The sequence below is a fragment of the Wyeomyia smithii genome, chromosome 2, assembly GCF_029784165.1.
Source record: "Wyeomyia smithii strain HCP4-BCI-WySm-NY-G18 chromosome 2, ASM2978416v1, whole genome shotgun sequence".
NCBI lineage: Eukaryota > Metazoa > Arthropoda > Insecta > Diptera > Culicidae > Wyeomyia > Wyeomyia smithii.
In genome coordinates this window covers 79212203-79233351 of record NC_073695.1, presented here as the reverse complement: position 1 = coordinate 79233351, position 21149 = coordinate 79212203, and the positions used below count along the sequence as shown (strand labels likewise).

At 36.7% G+C, this 21149-nt stretch overlaps 2 protein-coding genes across 7 annotated transcripts in view; both read left to right on the top strand.

The window, feature by feature from the left end:
* Nucleotides 1-21149, top strand: part of LOC129722951 (probable chitinase 10) — a 132983-nt gene that overhangs the window by 73972 nt on the left and 37862 nt on the right. The window lies entirely within an intron of this gene.
* LOC129722953 (uncharacterized) lies at nt 18574-19416 on the top strand. The gene is made up of 2 exons (XM_055676835.1): nt 18574-18711; nt 18802-19416. Exons 1-2 carry the CDS (start codon nt 18658-18660, stop codon nt 19084-19086), a joined length of 339 nt encoding a protein of 112 aa, XP_055532810.1. The 5' UTR covers nt 18574-18657; the 3' UTR covers nt 19087-19416.

The window sequence follows — 21149 nt, the reverse complement described above, 5'->3', positions numbered from 1 at the left end:
AATGCACTACACTATGTAGAAGTACAGTATTCAAGATGCCTTACAACTTTGTCGAAGACACTAAAGAGCTAGGATGTCCTAAGAAAATGCTATAGCCGTTCAAAGTTGAGTACATCAAATTAAATGTTGAAAATCTTGTTTTCTGCCAACACTACCAATGTCCGGTACACTGAAACAAGTCGACATATATTCTCTATTAAATTTGTCCAATGAATTTAACGTACCAAAGGATCTCTTAATTTTATAAGATTCCATTGGAAATCCATTTGTAAATTAAATGTGATACAATAATTTTAACGAATCGCACAATGGAATAATAATTATCGGATTTTCACATCCATTTTATTTGAAATTCATTCACGTCTAACATGTGCCGTAAAAATTTAAATTTACAGGCAACATTGCGGAATACATTTCATAAAGTAGGTATATAAAACCGTCATGTATCGAAACCAACATATAAATCTTATTGATAAATCCATTGAAAAACGCATGTCGCCGTGACTTTTTGTCAGTTTAACTTGTAAAGTTTTGTTTTGACGTTTGGATTTGGTATCGAATAATCCAGATTGTTATTCAAAATGGCTACACCACGAAAAGACGGTTTCTTATTGAGCGATTGGAAGGATATTTTCTCATCTCCAATGGGTAAGTTAGTTGTCTTTACTTCATTTGAGTTTAAACTTACATAGATATTCACAACTATAGATCACACCGAAGAAATTGGCACTTATATAATCGTAGGGCAAACAACGAATAGACCATTGGAACTCGGATCAAGTGGCCAACGTTGAACCGGTAAGTCGGTAGGGAAATCTCCCGAAAGTTGTGACTGCCACTGACCGACGTAATTCATTTTTGCTTTAATTTATAGGATTGCCGTTTAACAGTCAACAATCAAGTACCAATTTCTTAAAATAAATATTATTTTTTATAATAAATTCTTGTATCCTTTATAAAAAAAAAAAACACCGATTTGTTTTCATGTACATATCATATGAAAGAAACAGTCCCTTTAGTGAAGTTATTTCTATAGGATAATAACAAGAAATGCGTGAGATTTTCTGATGAAATTGTTATTATATGCCAAGATATAAATTATGGCATTTCCAATGAGTTTAATGAATTATTTGTTCTTTAGTTCTTAAAGGATTTTCTTATCTATTTTAAAAGCTTGGTAGTAATTGTAGTCAATCAGACGATCCTATGGAGAATGCATGATACTTCTCCGATCACATCGTTTTGATTGGAAATTCTAATAGTGCAAAATTATAACACTCATATAATATGAATAGGTGAGATTATTTCAGTGTACATCAGCAGGATTCCCATCAGAAGTAACCTGTCGTATAGAGTTTATAAACTCAGCTCAATCAAGCAAACAAATTTGGGTCAATTTTCTGAGCGTAGGTAGGATCTACAACGTGTTTCAGAGATTACTTCAGAAGGAAATCTGCCTATCTTCGGTGCATTGGCAGTGTTGGCAAAAAAAATGATTTTCAGCATTTGATTCGACATACTCAACTTTGAACGGCTATATCATTTTTTAGGAACATCCTAGCTTTTTAGTGTCTTTCGCAAAGTTGTTAAGCATCGAAGAACCTACATTTTGAAGTTGTGAAACGTATGGTTTAGGCCTTTCTGAGCTCTCTAGAGAGGGAAATGCAAAAAAGTAGGTTTTCCCATACAAATTCCCATGCAAATTTGAAATGCAATGCGCCAAGCGGAGATAAAACCAATCGACTTCCCATAAATTTAGGATTGTTTGGGGCCTCAAATGGAACCAAAAAAAACTTGGTTCTGGCTTTGTGCTATCAAGTTTCGTTTTTTCCATATAACGATTCCCCACCCCTATTGTATATAGTTATACCAAAATTCAACCGTGTTTCTTCTTATAAATACATCAAATTTACATAAATATCATTAACAAGAATAATAAAAAAATTGTTTTTACTATTTTAAAAAAAATGAAAAAGAGAGGTTATTAAGTATCTTTACAGCACATTTGCGAACACTTTTCCTTAACGTTTAGGGGTCACTAACAATATTTTGCATTGTTATCGGCTATGGAATCATCAACAAAATACATTTTCTATTCTCGCCGCGTGGTACACGGCGGTGATCTTTTTTTAGTGTATGTATTTTTTAAATTCGGGAGATTTATATCGGATGTCTTCCCTTTTCTAACCACCTCTCCCATTTTAACAGTTGATACCAAGAATTGTATTAACTACCGTGAACCATCACGATTAAAACTTCATAGTAAAAGAATATAATTCCCATGTGGGCATTACGCCCATTTCAAAAACTATACAAGTATACATCAGATGTGACGAGAATTAGAGAGCCAACAATCACGGGGTACGTTTAGTTTATATGGGAGTTGTTAGGATGCACCGGGTTGGAAAAAAGGTACTCAAATGTTTGTATCACTTTCACGGTGACACCCTGTACTCTCTCTCTCTCTTTTTTCTTTTGAAAGCATACATTAACGTCAATTAAATAAATTAAATGAAATTTTATCGATTGTTATAGTAAAAGTTGTGATCGAAGTCATATTAACTGCTTTTTTTATTTTCTCATTTCAGGTAAACATAATTGAAAACAACAAGAATTTAGACCTAATCGTGAGTTATTGAAATTTGTACACCATGTTTATCGAATACTTCGATTGTTAAATGTCATAACAAAGGCACGAGTGTGTGAATGCTCGAGGAAGCTCTCAAAGAACATTTCCTGTTGTCGTGCTGGGCAGTTGTATATAGTTACAGAATACTGATATAAATCCGGCTTTGAGAGAACATTGAGTTAATTGATGGTCACACATCCTGAAAAACAAACCGAACCACAAAGCGGGAACCATATTCCATTTACTTGGCAGACACCTAGTAATTAAAATGCAAAAAAAAGAGATCCGCAATTTATTGATTGTGAATGGCTAGTGACGGAAATACCTAGGTCAACAGGGAAAAACCAACACCTAGTAGGCCGACTAGCACCGACCTAATCAATTTATGTTTGATCAATTCTTTGCTCAAGCAAAGACTGTATTTTATTTTGTCTAAACTGTGCATTTGTCAAATTAACAAAATTGTGAAGAGTTGTTTTATATCAAAAAAAAAGTTAGTAGAAAAAGTCACGTAGAAACATAACACAATTTTAAACATATGAACACATAAATTACAATTGTACTAAAGAAATAATAACTTTGTTTCATTCCACTTTTGGTTTAAAATTGTAGTCGAACATTCGTCCTACTGTGAAATTTGGCTGAAAGCCCTTCCTGAACACTAACTTTAACCAAACTTGTCTACTTGACACTCATACTAATTAACTTCCAAATAACAGCGTCAATAATCATTTCGCTAGTTTTTATTAGCTTTACCATAAATATACAGGGTAACAATAGTTATACGATCAGTATCCTGCACGAATCCGGTTTTAGATCATTCAACCAACTGACATCCGTTACGCACTCAAACTAGTGCGTTTTCGAAATTCGTTACGTGCTTCGGTACGATGACACTGATTAAGGAAAGCCGATTTCACGGACATGGTACCTGATTCCGGCAGAGGGCTCGGCTTTTCTTCACGCATTCCGGTTCCCGCGGTTTGTTTGATTTCTCGTCCATTTCATACTAGCCAATTTGTCAAAACCGTGCCGGAAAAAGGGCGCGTCCGTTCAGCTGGCGCAGCAGGGCTGTGCCATGTCGCAAACACGCGTCTCTCGATGAGATCGGCTTGTTTAATCTTCACGCTATTTACAGCTGTCAAAAAAGTACAACATGATGGTGTAATCAATCATTCGGTATTATATAAAATGCCTGCAGTAAGACGAATTTCTTTTGTCGGGCTTCTTGAGTTGACAACTTTCAGTGATCGTATCAAGTGGGTTACATCCAACCAAGACTAAATTGCATGCTGTCGAATGGAATCGAAAGTGTTGAATGTATTAACGAATCGTTTGGATTCCGCTGGGATCAATGAGTTTTAATATATTGCCTGTCAGCAGACCCGTTCCTTATTTCATGTGAACAATCAGTTTGCGTTTTCCGAACGTCCTAATATTTTGTGTACCCGAACATCGTGACCGGAAATCTAAACAATTAGCCATTCATGCATTTATCGCTTAATAGACAAAGTGTGCTCAAATACCAAAAAAAAAAAATAGATGGCCTTCGCGGAGCAAACGGGTGTAAACTGACAATCATTTTAGCAGGCTATATTGTCATTGTTCGTATATATTATGAAGCCACGGTGTTCCAAATACCGTTATTATAAAATAAAATACGCCATCAAAACTGTTAATGCTAGTTGGTTTGTGTTACTGTCCTGCACTTCTGGGTCAAATTTGAAAAATTTGACTAATTTTTGAGTTACGCCCTTTTAAAGTTTTATGGAGGATTTCTCATACAAATGTACTTAAACAACCCTTCCAAAACGAACATAAATCATAGTAAGTTTTGTTTAGCAGACAACATGTGCCTCTTTGACTAATTATTCCAAACCTTCTTAATTCATTCATTCGAATCGTCCAATTAAGGTGTATGCATTACTGCCTTTTGCGCAAAATATTGCATCAGGTTGTACCTCATGTCAGCCGTCAGCCCGCAGGGGGTGGGGCCGGTTTTGTTTCTTCTTTTATATATTTCTATCCGCAGCATATGCTAATCTTTGCGCCAAGGTAATCCAGTTTCTGGTCGTGATCGAAAGATTGAGGAAATTCTTATTTATCGGAGCCTGTGGATACTCGTGTATTTGAGGTCTACAGCGATGATGTCTGAAAGCTATTGTTCATTTGAACAGATTATCGGTTAAAATGAATTGACGTTTAATTTTTCACATAATGCATTCATTTATGAACGATCATACATCAAATAATAATGATGGCAAAGATTACCCGTGGCGAATCCTTAAGTATTGGTTTATTGGTATTGAATTTCCCCGGAAGGTAAAAATTCCTCAGGTTACCAAACAGTTTTATGTTCACAGTTTAGAATTTCGCTTTGCTACGTATAGTTCTATCAACGTTCAGCTCAATGTTATTACTCCACCAGTTTGGAGAACTGTTTAACTTAAAGGTTTTGTTTCGATAACACATTGGCCCAGGTGGCACCTGCAGTCTACATTTCGCAGAAGAGCAGCTTAAACAACTTTTGCTTGGCTAACTTCACGACAAAATGCAACAGAGGTGCTCCAGAGTCAACCCTTCGAAGACCTTCATTCTGATTGTACTTTTGATAAGTGCTGGCACATGAAATATGAATCTCTCAAAAAATATACCACATATGAACTACGGGGCAGCATCTATTAATGGTAAAAAAATCATCAAACGTTCCCTTTTTACAGTTCAATAAGCGGCACTGTCATGTGGCCAGCTACGCATTAACGATAATATTTATTTAATTGACTGAAGCGCGAGCTGTTTTCGGTTAGTACTCCGCTGCAGGGTTTATTTTTTGTGAAATCTGCTTCGTTGGTAAATAAAGGTGCCAAATGGAATCTTCCATTTACGGCACGCTCAATGTGCAAGCCCCCGAAGGCAGGCGTGCGTTTTTCGACGGCACGATACGACGATCGACCGAACTGCACTTTGTGCTGCGCGTGTTTACCTTCGATTTTTACGTTAGATACCGTTGCGCGAAAGTAAGCTGGCATAGGGGGTGTCCCAAATAATGTGTCCTCGAGGCAATGCCATCTATACGGTGAGGCTAAATTAGCGCTGACCGATTGGTCCGAAGTGAGACATGTAGTTTGAGTATGTTACCTTTTTGAGGTCTGCATACTAAATGAAAGAAAAAATTGGTGTCGTCTTCGTCTAAGTTCATTTTTAACTGCTGGTATGAAACCTAATGTATATGTAACTAAATTATTTAAATTACAATAGGAATATCGATCACTATTAAAATAATATTACTAGAACTGGTTTCTGTTCGACATTATCCTGGCTGAGTATCAATCCAACAGACTTACTTTTGCTTAACTGAATCGTACGCTATTTTGGAATCTATGAGCCTTCAAGATAGATTATCGCAATTCATCCTCAGTTTCCCTGGCAATGATAAACAACAGGTTCAAGAGCCCTTCAGCTTGCTTAATACCGTCCGAAGTCACCAATGGGTTCGGAATTACACCTGCAATCCAGACGCACGATAAGAAGCCGTCAAAGGTGGCACGAATTAGTTTAATCAGTTCTATTAGGAAACTGGGCTCAAGCATAGTCTGCCATAACTAGTATACTGTCTTGGAGCACAGACTTGAAGTCCACAAACAGATGATGAATATGCAAGTTTACTTCTCTGAACTGGTCAGCGATTAAATGCAAGGTTGGCCCGTTAAAGATCGCTCTTCCTGAAAGTCACACTGGTACTTTTCAACAAAAGTTTACTGCAACGACCTAAGCCTATGGAACAGGAAACAGGAGAAAATTTTGTGTGCTGAATGATCTCTACCACGTACCCTTCCTTCAATCTGAATTCTACAGTAGCCCTGTTGACTCTCCTTCTAACAAAGATAAGTCCCTATTATAATAAAACTAGTGTGAGTAACGTATGAAATTTCTCTCCATGGAATTGTAGTAAGGCGGTACAGTAGAGCAGTAGGTTTGCAACGGAAGGGTAAAATTTACACACAAGCACGAATATGAATGATAAGCGTATCACTTACTTCAATAGTAATACTGCCAATAATATGAGTTGCGAAGTACAGAAAACACCTGGGCAATATCTCAATAGATCTAATCTCTGGTCGCAGTGATGAGTAAACTAAAAAAACCGACAACCTCTGTCTGAAGTCCATGATGATCTGAGTTGACGTTGGAAGGACCACACATCAATGTCATCTGAGAAACGCCAAACTTCAGCCATAATCCGGTCGATCAGAGACTAGAGTTGACTTTGCCATTAGGGTGTTGCAGCCATATGTGTTTTTAGATGTCTTTTTTTGCAAACTATAGTTTACAGACAGCGATGGAAAAAAGTCACTTTAGCGATATTTGAATACATATAAACCAAGCCTAAGATGCGTTGACATCGTTGTCAGTATGCGAGTAAATTAGTATCGGTTTTGGTGCACTCTCTTTGCTTCCTTTTACGACATATTTCTTATTGTGATTGTATCTTTTATATCTTTAATGTACAACAATTCAGTAGCTTCCGCTTTGTAAAAATCGATAACGGCATCGGTTGAGTCCTTACGGTCGGCTAGGGAAGGAAAGAAGAAAGTGTTGCAATCGTTGACAGGGAACGAGATTACCTCTGCATCTCTAACGACTATAACGGAAAAAAGGTTACTATTGTCACGGTGGTCAGTAACAGACTTTCATACTTTTTTACCTTCTCTAAGGGCCTATATATAGACTCTACCAAGCCTCGCAAATTATAACTACCTGGAGAGACATTTATTCAAAAGTGTGTGACTTTTTTCTGAAATATAGGGCGAGGTGAAGGTCAAGTAGGGGAAAGAGAATGAGCCTAAAATAAAACCATGCTTAAAAGACCCTCTGACATCGAACGATCATATTTCTACTAAAGTTCGAATTCATGATCAATAGCATGTCAAAGTGGACTCTGTAACTTTAAGGATACGAGCTCACCTCATTTGGCTGATGATCGACTCGCTTCTAAGAGTTGATTTAGTCAAAACATGTATCTGTTTTCTCTAAAAACTAGTCTACCATACCAGCATTTCAGCAATGATTGAGAGGATTCAAGGTTTTTCGCAATGTGTACAATTCATGAGTTGTACAACTCAAGTCTCATTTCAATCACTGGCTACAGATTGCCATACTTCTAGCAGCGGTAAAGCTCACTAACCTCAAGCCATTATCATTACTAGTAGCTGGAAAATACTCGAAACTCGCGTTCACCCATCTTCTTCCATCGCCCTCATGGGTGACTGCTAAGTTTAGTTTTCTTAGTTCTGTGGCTAAAAACCGCAATCGTGGCGGTTTGAGAGAGTTCTGACGTTTCAAGTATCGAGTTTCGTTCGCTGGGGTCGATACTGATTTTTTCCGAAGCAAATTTATTTCTGGTTGTTCATAGTAGGGTACTTTCGGCATACCGTCTTACTTACAGGGTGTTCAATAGGTTCGAATACAACTTTTCATCCTTCTGTAGGTGCGTACCATTTGCATTAGGGTTGCAACGAAAAGGGTCATGTAAAATTTCGAAAGCTAATCATGTACAGTAAGGCGTCATCCATTAATTATCTAAGGACTTTTTTCGAAATTTTCGAAACCCCCGCCCTCCCCCCATAATAAGGCTAAGTACCATTTTGCATTACTCTTCTCCCCCCCCCCCCACGAATCTTACGTAAGATTGTCCTTTTAGGGAAAAAAAAATATTTTCGAAGGTAAACGTTTTTTTTTTCACACATAGCACATTCGTAGAGGATAAAACAAAACAAGTTATTATAGTTAATACTATATTAAAGTAAACAAAATTCGAAATTAAGTAGAAATTAAGTGAAGTGCGCAATCACCCAGCGACGGCGGATTCACTGCTTTCCCAAGGTTCAACTGTTAAGATCGCAGCGATAAATATTTCAACTAATTTTATTTATTTTAGTTTTGTAAAATTTTTTCAGTTTTTTCTTTAATTTTTCAATCTTACGTAAGACTTTCTTGATTCCCCCTCTCCCCCTTCGTAAGCAATCGTAAGAAATTTGGATACCCCCCCCCCTCTCCTCCTAAACCCTTGCGTAATTTGTGGATGACCCCTGAGGTCCTATTTTTATACGGTTTTTTTACGCGATTTGCCTTTCTTAATTACTCAAAAACGGTACAAGATATCGACCTCATTTCAATCACGTTTTCTGTTTCAGATAACTAGGTAACATATATCAATTTTCAAAAAAAAAAAATCACAATTTTTGGTGTAAATACTGAAAAATTAAAATATTGAATTTTGGTCTCTAGATTGACCACTATCATATTCAAACGAGTTTCAAACATTTTAAAACGGTTTTCTTCGTTATATTTGCAACTCAAAAAAGTCTTTTTTTACGCGATCCCAAATTTGAAACGCATCCCTTGTGTAAAAAAAGACTTTACTGTACATTTCGGTTATTGGCCCAAAAATTATCTGTGCAAAATTTCAGCTCAATCGGATATGATTTAGGGGTGCCTCAAAGTTGTGATTTTTCGACCCTCGAAAATCTACCAAGGGGAGTACATTAAATTGGGAAAATTGAATTTTTTTCGATGCCAGATATCTTTAAAATGTTCAAAACGTCGAGATCTAGTGTTATTTCGAAAAAAAAAACTTATCCGAAAATCAAATTATTTCAATGTTTATTAAATGTCTCAAACTTGAATTTTATGAGGGTGATTCATTAGTGGTTCCAAATACATTTAAAATTTGATTTAAAGTGGTTTAGTAGGAAAAAATTTCCTTTTTATTTGTTTATATAACGACTGAAACGGGTGAATTGACGGGTTCATCGGCTTATTCAGTCCGTGGACCCCTCCCCTCCGTGGACAACTGCCCATAAAAATTCTAAAAAAATTGTATGGACCGTGGACATTAGCCAAACACCCCCCTCCCACCCCAAAGCTGTCCACGTGGTATGTGGATGGCCCCTATTTGACTTGATGTACCACAAAGATGGACCAACTAGTTTCAGTAAGAGTGATGGCAACTACGAGAACAATGAAATTTTATGATTTTCAAAGGAAAAGAGAAACCTAACCTCTTAACCCCTCGTTACACTCACTGTTATATTTTGTACTAAACACTTTTCCCATTTTTTACTCTTTCCCAAAACTCTTTTCCCAAATTTCACATTCAAAAATGATGCTAGTCATTGCGTGAGTAAGGCAATGTTAATGACATAGGTTCCCTGCTATGATTGCTTTTTCCTTTTCAAAAACAATAGATTTCATTTTAATTGTTTTTGGAACCACCCTAGTAAAAAATAAATGAACCACTATAATGAAAACTAAGTTTGAGATACCTAATTAACATTAAAATAATTTACATCTGGTTTGCAACGAGTCGTGAAATGAACAGTAGCCAGTTTTAGAATATTCCATATTAACTCGGCTGCCCAGAAAACGGCTAAGTCTCAGAAGGTTGATTTTCGGCCAAAAACTTTTTTTCTAGATAACATCAGATCTCGACGTTTCATGTATTTTTGAGACATTTGGCATTGAGAAAAAAGTTTCGCTTATTCCAATTTTATTCCAGTCCCAATTTTCGAGGGTCGAAAAATCACCACATTGAGCGCTTCGAGGCATCATGTTCGATTGAGCTGTGATTTTGCAATATTTTTAATTATAATTTTTTTGGGTCAATGAACGAAATGTACATGGCCGGTTTTCGAAATTTGAAATGACCCTTTTTACTGCCACCTCCATATTTTAGATATAGAAAAAAAATAGTACTAAGGACAAGTCTAGTATGAAACGTTATATCTCCAACACAAGAAGAATGAGAAAAAAATTGTTCTCGGCAAACTTTTGCGGGACAATATTATCTGCAACTTTGCTGAAAACACTATTTCTCTGAAGTGCAGGACTGAGCAGTTAGCGCCAAATTTTTTTGTCATTTTCTGCGGCTTTGTATATACTAAATTTCATCTGAACAAAGTATTTCAATAAAACAATAGTAAACGAAAAGGCTCACGATTTTGAGCTCCCGTAACACTGTGCAAAAGTTGAAAGCGTCAATATGAAATTTGTACGCCCAACATAAACAGGGAAGATTTTGTTTCTTTTGAGTAACATTTTGTTACTTTTTGTGTCTTCTGACCTCGCATTAAACACAAAAGGTAATAACCGTAAAGTAACAAAATATATGACGGCTACACGCTTGTTTGTGTTTCTGTAGGAGAACATACAACCAAGAACCGTAATGTATGTGTATCGTGACTTTAGCATTTGTATTGAAGCAACGATCAGGTTCATTTCTGCCCCTTCATTCACAAATAAGCAGAATCTCACCCGTCAACCTTAAATGTTTAATTAGAAACAACACTATTTCGTTCCCCAGTGTTTACTTGAAATGGAAATATTAGGGGGATAGCAACATGCTATTTCTTTCTATGTTGAATGAGTGAAGAGTCATTTAGACTAAAGTGATAAGTATATGGAACTTTTGCTGGGCGCCTGCCTCGGGGCATTATTTTTAAATAAAACACCGATATGTTGCCTACTGTCAAACATGTAGAGTTTAGATAGAGCTGCCATCCTCTTGGCAAATATGTGACCAGAGTTGTCGGACTTGCAAATGTTGTTCTAGATAGCCACGAGTTTTGAATCTTCAAACAGGACCAAATGAGTTTCCATGAAGCGATGAGTGAGTGTTTTAGATAGCTTGCAAGAAAGTCAATGTTTGTGTTTTTCTCTAACGCAGTTTACAGATCGTGATGTGATTTCAAGACGCATATGAAGTCTTTGAAATCATCAACGTTTGCATACTGTATGACGGGGAGAAATGCTGCTTGGCAGCTCTTGTCATATTTTTTCTCTATTCCGTATGCGTACGACGAACAAACTAACACACGCAAACTGGATGAATTGGAGATAGAAGAAACTAGTTACATGTGCAATATAAGAGCCATCCACATTCCACGTGAACAGATTTTCAACAATTCAGACCCCTCCCCCTTCCCCTCCGTTGACTACTGCCGATATAAATTCTAACACTTTTGTATGGACCGTGGACACTGACACTGCTCCCCCCCCTCCCTTAAAGCTGTCCACGTGGAATGTGGACGGCCCAATATGCAACGGTATGTGTTGTTTCTAGACTGGAGTTGGAAAGGGAGCATTTTTCACCAGTGGAAATTTTGCTTGCGATTGAAACGACCGTTATAAGATAGTCGTACTTCCGTAACATGTGCGAAGAATATTGCAGTATGTCTTGTTACTTGACTGGAGAAGAACTTTATTGCTTTTTAAGTAACAGATTTGTTACCTAAAGAGCAATTTTGCGTTATTGTTTTCAAAGTAATAAGGACAAATTTTGCGTGTACGAATGAAAGTAGATTAAGATGCACATCATAAATGAAAACATACCAAAATTAGTACTTCAATACAAATAAAATGGGTATTAACGATTAACGTTAACAATTAATAGAAAACAGTTTCGACCTTACATAGCGAATTAATCAATATAAAAACAAAACCACTTTCTCATCAGTTTATGATGCACAGACCGTGTAAAGCATTGTTTTTACCTCCGATCATTCAGATCGACTTAAACTGTCCTACAGTACGGTCGCATTTTACCAACAGCTCGAGGCTAAGTCTTAGACTACCGAGAGATATTGAAATTTTGTTTTTCGCTTTCAACAGGCAATCTTCTTGATAGACTACCTGTTGAAACGCAAAGTAATAAATTTGTTTTTAACGTTAACGAGTGTTTAGTGAGTAAATTTGGTTTGAGATATTTCTAATTAAATTCTATAGTGAAGTGAAAGTGTAGTGAAGTTTTCCAGTTATGCCTGGAAAAAATAAAAAAGCTCGCTTTGATGCGGATTCAAGGAAACGTGAGGCATCTCCCCCAAGTAACACTGAAATTTCGACTAACAGGTATGATATTCTTTCTTCCGTTGGGATCAAGAAATTCAAACTTCTCATACTGAGCATAAAGCCGTTATGAAGAAGGTTAAAGTTCCACCTATTGTGGTATATGTAGCAAATTTTAAAGCATTTCGATAAGAGCTTTCATCGTTTCTGTCGGATGTGAAAGTTAATTTTCAAATTGGCCGCCAAGGCGAATTTCGTATTTTGGCCGAATCTCTTGATGGCCATAAACATCTTTTTAAGTATTTGACTGAAAAGATGTATTAATTTTATTCTTTTGATGCCAAAAACGAGAGACCGTTTAAGGCTGTGTTGAAAGGTCTTTCAAATGACCAAACTATTGAGGAAATTAAAGAATGTTTGTCAGAATCACTTGGTTTTGCTCCCAACCAAGTAATTTTGATGAAACGAAAGGCAAATGCCAAAATTAATCAAACTGGAATACACCAGGAAAATTACTTAGTACAGTTTGATCGTACTAAAGTAAATAATTGGAAATGTTTGGAAAAAGCACGTGTTTTATTTAACGTGCGAATAAAGTGGGAAAATTTCAAGAGACATGGAGAAATCCATCATCTTACTCAATGTCGGAATTGTCAAGCCTATGGTCATAGAACTCGAAACTGCCATATGGCAGCAAAATGTATGATTTGTGGTGACACTGGTCACACGAAAGATATCTGCCCCATGAAAGAGACCACTAATAGTTTCAAATGTGTAAATTGTGGGGGAAATCACAAATCTAATTTCTTTAATTGTCCTGTAAGGTCAAAAATTATTGCTTACAGACAACGTAGGAGTTCTAAGCAACCTGTTGTCAATGTGGGTATACAAAAGACTTTCAATACTGCTCAGGCATCACCAGCACTTTCATTAGCAGGTGTGTCTGTAGGTAATAATTTAAATTCAGCTAACAAATTTCAGACAAAAAATCCTGTTCAGGCAACACCAGGCTGTTCATATGCCAGTGTCCTTACAGGTAATATTTCAAATTCAAACAGTAACAAACCATTCGTGTTTGGTGCTGAAAAGTCAGCCAGTATTGATTTAGGTAGTCCAACTCCCGAAAAGATTGAATACCTACAACAATCCATGCTGCAGCTAATGTCCGTTTTGTTGAACTGTAACTCGATGTACGAGGCTGTTCAAGAAGGTATAAAATTTACAACTAATATTGTTATGAAATTGAAATTAAGCAATGATTTTAAATAATGCTGTAAATTTTCTAAATTGGAATGCTCGCTCTTTAAAAGCGAAAGAGGATGAATTTTTCAATTTTTTAACAGTCCACGATGTGCATATTGCAGTTGTGACTGAAACGCTTTTAAAGCCAAATATTAAACTAAAAAAGAACCCAAATTACATGGTTCATAGGTTTGATAGAATTGATGTTGCCGGTGGTGGAGTTGCAATAGTTATCCACCGTCGAATAAAACATCGTGTTTTACCCCATCTTGAAACCAAAGTTATCGAGAGTTTGGGAATTGAAATTGAAACAAGTATTGGCATTTTATTTATAGCCGCAGTGTATTTGCCTTTTCAATGCACTGGTGAGCGAAAAAATAATTTCAAGGGAGATTTGCAAAAACTCACAAGAAATAAATCTAAATTTTTAATCATCGGTGATTTTAATGCGAAACATCGATCTTGGAATAATGCTCAAAGCAATTCCAATGGAAAAATATTATTTAATAATTGCTCGGCTGGATTTTATTACAATTTTTTACAATTGATTTGGTACTGACAAATCAAAGTCATTCATGCAGTGATTTATTAACTCATGCTGACTTTGATTCTGATCATCTTCCCATAACATTTTCTATTTCCCATGAAACTATTTTAAATCCCACTAGATCTGTGTTAAATTATCACAAGACTAATTGGGATAGATATCGTTCTACGATCGAAGAAAATTTGAATGATGATATTATTTTACAAAATAGTGCTGACATTGACAGAGCATTAGATAATTTTAGCACCTTAATACTCAACGCCCGGAATTTATCTGTTCCTAAGGCTCGAGTGAAATTTAATGCACCAATTATTGACAGTGAACTTCAACTTCTTATACGTTTGAAGAACATACGGAGACGTCAATACCAAAGATCTCGTGATCCTGCTTTGAAAATTATTTTTCAAGAATTACAAAAGGAAATTAAACATAGATTCACTCTCTTGCGAAATGAGAATTTCATGAGAGAAGTTGAACAACTAAAACCTTATTCTAAACCTTTCTGGAAACGTTCGAAAGTTCTTAAGATCCTTCGAAGCCCATTCCAGTCCTTAAAGATGGTGATTGCATTTTTCTAACGAATGAACAATAATCTCAAAAACTTGCTCAGCAGTTTGAGAGCGTTCATAACTTCAATTTGAACGTAGTAAGTCCTATTGAAAATGAAGTAAATCAAAAGTATTATCAGATCACCACCCAAGAATTTCTTTCTGAAGAGGTATTGGAAACAAACTTGAATGAGGTGCGAACTATTCTCAAAAAATTCAAAAACATGAAAGCACCAGGAGATGATGGGATTTTCTATATCCTTATTAAAAGACTTCCCGAAAACTCTTTAAATTTCTTGGTAAAAATTTTTAACAGATGCTTTGCACTAGCACATTTTCCTACGAAATGGAAAAATGCCAAAGTCACTCCAATTTTAAAACCCGAAAAGAATCCAGCTGAGGCATCAAGTTATCGACCAATTAGTTTACTTTCCTCTATTAGCAAACTTTTTGAAAGAATAATTCTCAATAGAATGATAACACATATTAATGAGTACTCAATTTTTGCAAATGAGCAGTTTGGTTTTCGCCATGGTCATTCCACTACTCATCAGTTACTTAGAGTAACAAATATGATTCGAACTAATAAATCTGAAGGCTATTCGACTGGAGCAGCTCTACTAGATATACAAAAGGCATTCGACAGTGTTTGGCATAGAGGTTTAATAGCTAAAATGTCAAATTTCGGTTTTCCGCTTTACCTTACAAAAATGATACAAAGTGATTTAACTGACCGCACTCTTCAGGTTATCTAAATGGTAAATCTAATAGATTACCTGTTAGAGCTGGTGTGCCTCAGGGGAGTATCTTGGGCCCAATCTTATATAACATTTTTACTTCTGATCTTCCTGATTTACCACCAGGTTGTGAGAAATCTCTGTTTTGTGACGATACAAGCATTTCCGCAAAAGAAATGCTTCTGAAACACAGTTAATTATTTTTCCTCATAAGCCAAGAGTTTCATTTCTCAAACCCACCCATAATCACGTTATTAAGATGAACGGTGTGGTCTTAAATTGGTCTGATCAAGTTAAATACTTAGGGCTAATTTATGATAAGAATCTTACTTTCAAGGAGCACATTGAAAATATCCAGTCAAAGTGCAATAAGTCTATCAAATGTTTATATCCTCTTATCAACAGGAATTCTAGACTTCGTATCAAGAATAAACTGTTAATTTACAAACAAATTTTTAGGCCAGCAATGTTATATGCAGTTCCCATCTGGACAAGTTGTTGTACAACCAGGAAGAAGACACTTCAAAGGATTCAGAATAAACTTTTGAAAATGATTTTGAAGCGTCATCGCTGGTTTAGCACGAACGAACTACATAGGCTCACTAATGTAGAAAAATTAGAAAATATGTCAAGCCAAATTATCAACAAATTCCGACAAAAATCGTTGCAATCCTCAATTGCAACGATTAGCTCACTGTATAGTCAATTAAGATTGTTTTAAGTTTATTTTAAGTTTTGTTTTTTTCTTTTTTTTTCTTGACAAGTAGGTTTAATAATTTTCCTACAATTACATTATCTTAACTGCGAAAGCTAATAACATTCAATAATATAAAAAAGCGTACAAATACATATATATATATATATATATATATATATATATATATATATATATATATATATATATATATATATATATATATATATATATATATATATATATATATATATATATATATATATATATATATATATATATATATATATATATATATATATATATATATAATAGTGTTGAAATGTCACCATTTGTGGCAGAACACACAATACTAATTCTGAATAGATATTAGTACATAAATAAGGTGGTCCCCGTGGCTCTGTGGTTAGCGATGTCGGTCGGCTAGCTCTCCCACACGGTTGTGATATCGGGTTCGATTCCCGATCGAGTCGAGGATCTTTTCGAGTTGGAAATTTTCTCGACTCAGCACTGGGGCACGGTGTATCGTTGTACTTATCCTACACATGCAAAATGTGCCAAAAAACAATATCGATAACGAATTCTCTCAACTAATCTAGTTGATCGAGACCGCTATTAGCCCCAAGGCTAAGCGTGCGATATTGTACATAAATAAATCATTACAAACATTCCCCCCCTATTAAAAAAAAACCTCCGATCACTGCCTCCAAACGATTCTTCCAGCTCTAGTATACATTGGGGTTTTTTAGGCGGGTTATTTTTATGCGGTTTTCTTATACGCGGCTTTTTCACGCTATTTTTTTACAATAACGCGGATTATTTTTACGCGATTTGAAGGATTATTTTTATGCGGTATCAAATGAGCTTAGTATAAGTAAATCTAATGAAGTAAAAAATCAATCGTATGGTTCATCACAAAAAGGCTTTCTGTGTTATCAATCTAAAGACACTAAGGTCGTTTTTTACGCGGTTTTCTACGCGGCTTTTTCACGCGGATTCCGGAATTTACGCGGTTTTTACGCGGATTCCGCAATTACGCGGTTTTTTACGCGGATTTCAGAATTTACGCGGTATTTTTTGCGCGGATTTCGGTTTTCCTTCACTCGGAATGCAAAATGAACGCTGGTTTTTTTTACGTGGATTCCGAAATTAACGCGGTTTTTTTTTACGCGGCACGTATCCCCCGCGTAAAAAGCGACTTTAGTGTAATACATATTTTAATATATTTGCCGTTATTATCAAATAATAGGCAATTTCCCTTGATTCGGGAAAAGGAACAAAATACATTAATAATTGTATAACAATACGAGTCAGGGTCGCTGCGATTAACTTCCGATTAAGGAACGAAAGCTTAAAAATTCGGCAAAATCATTATGAAAAAGTTATTGTCTTGTTCTTCAATGAATTTTCATTTTGGAAGCATCATAAACTTATTTTGTGTGTTTTGTTACCATTTTTATATCATTTTCAAGTTTATATTTACTTATGTGTTAATATATTTAATCGGATCTCTTACTTGAATGGAGTTTTTTTACGCGATTTTTTCAAATTACGCGGTTTTTTATACGCGGGTTTTTTCAACGCGGTACAACCAACCGCGTAAAAAAGACCCCAGTGTACTAGCAAGTCTAGCATAAATGTTAATCATTACACAGCTTAACCTTTTCACCCCACCGTGGACACGAATGAACAGACAACATGAAACAAGCCCCATAAATTAGGATCATACAAAGTAAAACTGAACAGGGGCAATAAACTGCAGATAAAATACATATATAACATCAATGTCCATTTGGCTGTTGTTGAACTAAATACTTCGTACGCTGTTTTGCAATTTATTGGCGCTTGTCATGAAGAGAAGAAGTATTTGGATCACAATGCCACGTGCGTTGCAGTGATATTTAATTTCATAGTTATAGCCACAGAAAACGCACAAAGGAACGCCAGTTAAATTGATTCGTTTTCAGTATCACACTCCAAGATCGTCTGCTCGCTTGAGCATCTTTTTGATTAACATATCGAGGCTAATCTCGTAAAGATGTTGCGGCACGGTCACCACGTTCAAATTAATAAATGGATTTTTTTTATTGTTCAATAAGTGGTCCATTTTCCATTCCATTTTATAACATTCAAGTCGATGCGGTTGATGCTGCTATTTTTCTTTCAGTAACACGCAGCCTAACCATTGATCAAAGCACAGATTAGCTGTAGAAGTAGCAGCCACGGCAGCCATCATGCTTACCCCAGCTGACGTGTTTGCTCAGCTGCACAAGACCTTGTCCCACGTCGCACGAGATTTGCTGAAGCTATAAATAATTCAGATTCCAAGCGATCGCGAAACGTTCTTGACGAAACAAAAAACAGACTGAATAGTGTGTAGTATTAGGTGAATTGCCGCCATTGCAGTGCTTAGAATAATGGGAACGAACGTAATCACTCGGCTGGCACTGATCGCGACTATGATCACCGTGGTACGATTAGAAGAAACTGCGTCGGTCCAGTGATTGGCCATTCCACACCTAGAATGTAAATGTTTCTGTTGTTCACTGTCTATACTTCAGGTCTTCGTAGAACGCCCGTTGGGTGCGCCCATGCCAGCTGCAGACGGCGCTGAACAGCAGACAGGATCCACAGACCCCGCTGTGGTACGGTTGATTCATTATCTGAGCTATTTGATTGATTACGTGATCAGAAAGTACGTTACGGACTGGACGATGACTAGTCCCAAGGAGGCCTCGGACTATTTCGACAACGCATTGGTTGGTGGAAAGCAGAATGAACCCAGAGTGGACAATTCGAAGCAGCCCTACAAGCCAGATGACGTTCAAGCGGAGAAAAATGTATAAATCATTGACACAATCCGTAGGTCCTAGTGAATGTTTCAACGTACAAAATATTAAAAATAGGCAACAGGTGGGAACCAAATCTATTTTTTTTCAAAATGTATAGAATGAGGAAAAGATATTAAAACAAAGGAAATCGAATCTTATTCCACTCCACGGCGAAAACGAACAGCGAATCACCATACCTAATTATACTAATTTGCATAGACTGTTGAACCTGGTCGGCCTAGACACACGAGCATTTTTTTTTCAAAGCGGCTTTGCTTTGAAACTGTTAGCGGAATTAAAAATATTGATACTATCGGATCTTACCGGTAAAATAAAACCTACTGTTCGCGCTAATGCTAGTCATTTACTGGTAGTTGTTGAATTTGAAAGACAAACGTCAATCTTGACGTAATACTGGTTCATAAATCACGAACAACTGTTGTTCTCCGGAGTTAATATAAATTTTTGCGATTTTTCATCCGCGTTCATTCCTAAATTAGATTTGATTGATAATCGACACTTAAGCTTCGCCCAAAAGGCAGTTCCCTGTAAATCATCAGTGTGGGCGTTATATTTTGTCATAAATCAGAGCTGTCGTTCTTCGAAGCTATCGTGAATATTATAGATTTCTCACCTGTTTTATTCTTAAATTAAATTTGAATTGGAAATCAACGCTTGAGCTGAATCCACAAATGGCCGTTCTGTGAAAACATTAATTTATGTTTGCTGTGGTGAAGCTAAGCTAAAATAGCGCTTTCATGACGATTGACTTTTTTTCGAGTCATGTGTTTTTGAAAATTCGAAGTGGTGGTTCGAAGTCGGTCGTTTGTGGCTTCAACACCATTTCACCTTAAACAAATCCTAAACCATCTATTGAGATATTTACTCCGATATTTGCACAATAGTACAAAACGGTGTGTGTTAGGTTAATATAAATATAAAAAAGAAAAGTCAAACATCAAAGGTTGATAGTTAAAAAACAGTCCAAAGTAAAAAACCAATAATCAAAACCAAAATCCATATTATTCATAAACATTCAAAATCACATAAAAACAAACGACACAAAAATGCAAAAGGGGAAAATGTTATTTATACCCCTCGGTGACATTAGCGGTGCTACACCTGCCCCTTCGATTGACACCGACGAATCTCTATCTCTATCCTTATTTATTTATTTATTTATTTATTTACTACTACTGCCAACAGACATGAAATAACTTGTCCTAATGGCTACTAATATAAAAGTCGACGGAACAGTAACAAAAATTTCGAGCGTATAACACTAAACGATAAATGATAATCGAAGGCTTGTGATACTCTGTTGAAAGCGCGTTGTATACCGATGATGGCACTATTAGAGCTGTAGTTAGTTCGACGAAAGGGCAATAGCAACGCTGGCATCCTTCGCAGAGTTCTAGTGGGGGCATTCAGGTTGATTTGGCGAAGAATGGCAGGGCAGTAAACTCGTGATGTCAGCATATCTGATACTAGCATAGCACGCGCTGTTTCTCGGCGTAGTTGGAGAGTGTCGATCTGAAGAAGCTGACAGCGATCCTCGTACCTAGTATTACGCATAGGTTGCCGCCAAGGGAGCGTTCGAAGGGCATAACGTACAAACCGCCGCTGGATCTTTTCAATACGATGGATAGCATTGTTATAGTGAGGGATCCAGACCGTTGAACAGTACTCCAGTGAAGACCGAACCAGCGAACAGTAGAGCGTGACTAAACACTGTTCACACCCCTAGCACCTGGCCCAAAACACTCTTGTATCAGGTCTGGAGAAAAGCACACCTGACCGACCGACCGAGTATCGATTGCGTTCAGTGAAGTATAAATGGTGATTTCCACTCAACAGGAGTGCAGCAACGGACAAGAGCATGATCGTCACGCACCGAGCGGGGAAACCAAGGAAAACCCTCGACACTGGTTTCCCCTCAAGCGGAAAATTGCCTTATCGCTGTGAAATGTGATTGATGAATCGCTCTCACGTTGTGAAGAGTGCTTACCACAAAAAATACAACGGAAAACATACGTGCATACAATGTTTTCACACGCATCGTTCCGCCGGCGGATGAG

Bases quoted from the DNA above. Each gene is read 5' to 3' on its own strand.
- LOC129722953 (XM_055676835.1), top strand. From the start codon at position 18,658: ATGGGAACGAACGTAATCACTCGGCTGGCACTGATCGCGACTATGATC. The intron at 18,712-18,801 runs GTACGATTAGAA...TCTATACTTCAG, and splicing joins TCGCGACTATGATCACCGTG to GTCTTCGTAGAACGCCCGTT.